The sequence below is a fragment of the Centruroides sculpturatus genome, unplaced genomic scaffold (assembly GCF_000671375.1).
Source record: "Centruroides sculpturatus isolate CEXI.00-Female unplaced genomic scaffold, Cexi_2.0 scaffold12, whole genome shotgun sequence".
NCBI classification, from domain to species: domain Eukaryota; kingdom Metazoa; phylum Arthropoda; class Arachnida; order Scorpiones; family Buthidae; genus Centruroides; species Centruroides sculpturatus.
Window position 1 is genome coordinate 318,954 of NW_019384438.1, and position 5,562 is coordinate 324,515.

The 5,562-nt window shown below is 25.5% G+C and overlaps 1 protein-coding gene across 1 annotated transcript in view; it reads right to left on the reverse strand.

Annotated features, from left to right (window-relative positions):
- Positions 1-5,304, reverse strand: part of LOC111620010 (glutathione peroxidase-like) — a 15,135-nt gene extending 9,831 nt beyond the window's left edge. Inside the window, exon 1 of the mRNA XM_023361847.1 lies at positions 5,230-5,304. Coding sequence (XP_023217615.1) covers positions 5,230-5,248 — 19 coding nt within the window. The 5' untranslated portion in view covers positions 5,249-5,304. The remainder of the gene's footprint in view (positions 1-5,229) is intronic.
- Between the last annotated feature and the right edge of the window lie 258 nt (positions 5,305-5,562).

The following is a 5,562-nucleotide window of genomic DNA, read 5'->3' on the forward strand; positions in this document are numbered from 1 at the left end:
AAAAACTGGAGATTTATAAAGCCCAAGGGAAAACTACTTGTATCAATCATAGGGACGCCCACTCTCTATCCACAGCATGGAAATCATTCTATGAAGATAACCTGTAATTTTTACGAAACATTAATTCTTAACCCCCTTTGAGCCGCCCATTTTTTTAAAAATTTTTAATTAAGCATAAAAAATACTTAAAACTGAAAAAACACGAAAGAAATGCGTTTATTTTGAAGAAAAAGCTTTAAATTTTATTTTCCTTTGTTTCGCCTGTCTGTGAAATGTAACACCAATGAGTCATTGTTTACACAGCTGGGTGACCTTGAACATAGCTGGACTTGGATTTCCCGGGACATTCTCATATACGCCGCGGGAGGTCAAGGGTTTAAAGTAGGGTGAATTCGACCGACACCTATATGTTTAAATATTTTTAAAAAATTCAAAATTTTATTGCGATTTCCGAACCCCCTAATTAATTAAATTATTAAAAAAAATCGATTAATTAAAAAAATTTAAAAACTATCGGAGGTCGTTTTTGACATCAGAAACTAGCTTTAAATAACTTTACCGAAGGAAAATCCGTGCACTACAACTTAGGAACCATGAAATAAATTTGATAAAAAAAACTCCCATTAAAAAACAATTGAGCCTTAATCGAGCCTTATTAAAGGCTAATTAAAATCGTGATAAAATTTTTTCGCGCGGGCAAAAAAATTTGAAAAAATTTGGGGACCTAAAAAACATTCCAAAAATTCAAAAAAAAAAATTTCAAAAATGGCCTTAAGGACCACGTTTTTCGTAAGGCTATGTAGGCTTGACGAGTTATCTCGTCAATGGGAACTGAGGGGGTTCCACTGTATATCAAAAGAAATGTATTATCATTTGTCATTAAATTTGCACAATGTCACATTCAATTACTGACTTCCCAAATAATCTGAAAACTAAAATCTACTGAATAATACAGAAGACTACCACTATCAATGATCTGACAGCAACCTTAAACTACATAGCAGATCAAGATATTTATCAAAGCATTATTCTTTGTTAGCCACACCTTGGATCTTTCAAACAACTAAATTATTCTTACCTCTTAACCAATACATTATAGATATTACATCATTTAGAAGTTATCAGAAATTAATTACACAAAATGTAACAGCAATTTAATTTTAACATATGATAAATCAAGAAAATTCTAATAAGTTTTATAATTTAGGTCAAGTGCTATTGATAATCAAGAAGTCTGATAAATGTTTAAAGTTCAAAAATTATTTTTGATTAATGTTTTTGAAAATTTATTAAATACTTAAACAATACTGAAATGCATCATTAAATTTTTTTTAATTTCAAAAAATATTTAAAAATGAAATTGGTGTTACTAGGCTATATCTAATGATATTGTTTATGGCTGCAGATTTTGTATCATGAACATTAAAAATCAGCCAAGCTACTTTTATCACGTAATCTAGACAAAAGAATATGGCACAAAACATTTTTGATGTCAAACTCTAATGATCAATGAATAATAATAATTAGATGTTAAATTAATTGTCTAGCAAGATAGACATTGTATGTTTATATCTAAATATCTTAGAAAATATCGGTTCTCAGTTATTTACACAATATGGCTAGCATCTTGATGATTCTAAATCATTTCCACTTGAAAACAAGTTGAGAACTTCAAAACCAGAACTAAAAAAAAATCATCTATTACAAATTCTACATTCAATATAGCTTTGCAAACAAACACTTCATAAGTCATCATTGACTAATGAAACTAAAATATCTCATTTTGTATTTTTAAACTAACATTTACAATTATGATAGGAAATCAATGTAAGTAAAAATTTTAAAAATTGAATAAAACTTAGGGTATGTTTGTAAAGTCGAACAAGTTAAACAAGAATGACATCATCGTTATTCTTATTTTGTTAGACTTTTCGAACGATTTGTTTATAACTAAATGGATGTTTCTAAAATCGAAGATATGAATGTTGCTAGTGCAGCCTTATCCAAAATATGTTTCTTAGATTGCTTGGGGTGGACAGTTACTTCAATCATTTCACCTTTTAATTCACAATTTAAATACTCAAATATATTTAGAAACATCGTTATCATCAGATGCCATTTTCTTAACGAAGTAAACTTACTCTTTCCTTCATGAGCCTCGTTAGAGTTTCATTCGAAACGTCATCCTCGCAGAGCATGCACTGAGCAAGACTACTACTTTTCGAATGATTCGTTACTACTTCCAACACACACTGTAACTTCAGAACTGAAGAAGAACCAAAAAGTTCAAAAACGTTAGTGAAAGAAATTAAAGTGATTTAAGCACCGTTTTGGTTTATACTAGAAGTAAGTCTATTGATTCGTTACTAACAGGTTTAACTCGTTTGACCTTATGAACGTACCCTCTATTGTAAGTTTGGATGATAATGAATCACTAACAATTCAATTTGTTTGCATTTAGTTATTTTTAAATAAAACAAATTATCAAGAATACAATCCTTTTGCATTCTATAGTTTAAACATTAAAGAATTATTCACTTATGTTTTTATTATGATTATTCACAATTTAAACAAATAAAAAAATAGACAAAGGATAGAGATTTCCTAATCTGTGTACAACACAATTGTACACCAACTGACATTTTTAATTAAAATGTTTTATAATCTTATAAATAATAGGGAAATTTTGTTTGTGGCACAGAAATCTGCATGAGACATTTGTAGACATGTTTGGATTCATGATGGTTAATTTCATCTTTTATCTCAATTTTTCTTCTGAAAATTTTATTTTTCTTTAAATACTTTGCTTAAACTTGTTTTGGGAATTTTTCTATAAAATATGATGAAAGTCTACAAATTCTGTTTGAATGATCATGAAAGTTTATTTTAGCAAACAATTCTGTTATATGTCACTGCCTACAGACCAATCTGACAAAAAAAAATTTTTTTAAATATTAAAAAAGCCATATTTAACTTCATGTTCAGTTATTTCAATTTTAAAAATAGTAAATGAATAAAACAGTTCAATTCATTCATTAGATATATAAATACAATTATTATAAGATCTGAATATAGGCTATATTCAGATTTCATATTAATCAGAATAAATAAATACTAAACTTTCCAAAGCCCAACACATTGGTACAAACCAAACAATCACCTTAATTAATTGGCTATAAATCTGCTATTATTAATGATTAAATTAATAATAGTGGATTAATTTAATCATTAATAGCCTAATTAATTAAGACTATCATTTGGTTAGAATCAAGATAAAGTTGTTTGTTTCAAAAGCAATAATGAAATTATAATGGTTCTTATATAATATTATATTAATATGAAATTATGAAAATTTTTTTTGTAAAACTATTTTCTTTTCCCCTAGGTTAGCAACTATTTCATCAGTGTGTTACCAAATTGTTAATGATGTACAATTTTGTGATTTATTTTCAAAATTTTACTTGTACAAATATTTAACTTGGGCATTCCTAGATACATGAGCTAGCAGTAAAATAAAAAATAGCATTTGTTTTCTGTTCAATATCATATCTAAGTCCTTCATAGACAAAATATAGTTAAACAGTTACTAACACAATGCATCTTAAACAATATTGATAAGATGTTTTATCTAAAGAGATGAAATGAATGTTATCTTGTAAAGAAATTTGATTATTATGATTGTTATTATTAAATAAAATGAAAAAAGAATTACCTTTATTTACTTTCTAGTAAATTTATGCAACTTTTTAAACTAATAATCTTTTATATAAATATAAAATGTAGAAAGGTTTTGAAAATAAAATTTTTTTTCTATCTAGATAAAGGTTCAAATATTTTTATGCAAATTTTAGTAAGAAAAATACTTTATGAATATGTATGTATGTATGTATGTATATATATTATTTTACATTAACAGGCATTTCCTACACATTTAAATTTTTGTATAGATTTGCAGTAAAACTAAAGTAAACAAACGTCGTATTTTTATAAAGAATTTTCCAACTGTGCAAAACTTTGTCATTAAACAAAGTTTTTAAAACAAATGCCATATCTATCATTAAAAAACTTAATATATTAAGTGAGAAATTCTGTATAAAATGTAATTTATTTCTCTGGTATAAATTTAAACAACTTAAATAATTATATTATTGAAATAGTTAAGATAAATTTCTTCTATAACATTTACTTACGTAACCAAATCAATACTTCAGTAATCAATATCTTATAAAAATCAATATTTTCTCCCAAACAGATCAATATTTTCATTGTTAATGGTAAATGCAACTAGACTTATTTTTACGATTAAACAGACAAAGAAATGATTTAAAAATTTCAATATACATATATAATTGAATAGTTTAAAATAAAGTTTACATCCAGATACAAAAATTCAAACAATTTGTTTTGTACAGCAATTGAACAGAAACTAGTTTAAAACAATTGTAACAACTTATAATTTTATCCATTCAAAAAACTGAGTAAATATAAAAATATATTGTCATAAAATTTTATAAACTTTATCTTTTGCCAAATTTTTTTCACTTATAACAATTAAGCAAATATCTCTCAGGTAATGTATTACTTAACTTTCATAAATTTGCAATCAATACAATTTACAAAAAATACAAAATAATTTACAAAAAATTAACATACACAATTATTGCAAATAATTATAATAAAATTAGTGTTAAAAAAACTTTTGCTAAACTTTATTATAACAACTGCATTGACTGCAAAAATGGAGAAATCAATCAGTGCATTGCTCTAAAGAAAAATTGCATAACTGACATAGAATAAATTTATTCATATGACAATTATTTTGGTAGAAGATACAGTACATGTTTATATACTGTTATATATAAATTGAGTAAACGTTAATACGTTATCCTATGTGCAAAAAGAGCAATTGATTGGGCCTCCAAACCGATCTTTTATAAGAAAATATTTCCCCCGAAGAAAAATGTCTGAAGTCAACACCGTATATGGTCCCAAATTCAAATCTGCCTGAGTCGCATGAAGTTATAAAGCGCCACTGTTAAATGTCTTTTGAAAAAAAATTAAGACAAAATGCGTAATATACAGCTTGTAAGTAATTACCAAAACAAATATCAATTCTGAAATATAAAAAAATTTTCTCTAATAAAACTAAAAATTTCTATTTACAATAACGCATAAATGTAAATGATACAAATTATTATAAATTAAAATAGGAAGAAAAATAAAACTTACCAACCACACCGAACAGCATCGACAACAAATGACGAAATGCAGAAATCGACGGCGTGATAAGTAATAGCGGCCTCTGGTGACTAAAATATTTAATCACTAAAATTTCATTTTACAGTATTTTATTTTTCTATTGTCTTTTTATTTAATTCGAAATATATTACTAATTTAAAAAATATTACATTAGTTAAAAATATCCATAATAAAGATTATTTTATGTAAGGTCAATATAATTTTTATTTTTTATTAAATAATTAATTGCCATAATTATCCTATTATCCTGTATAATAAGGAAAACGTTTATATACAGAGTATATATATATATATATTTACTAT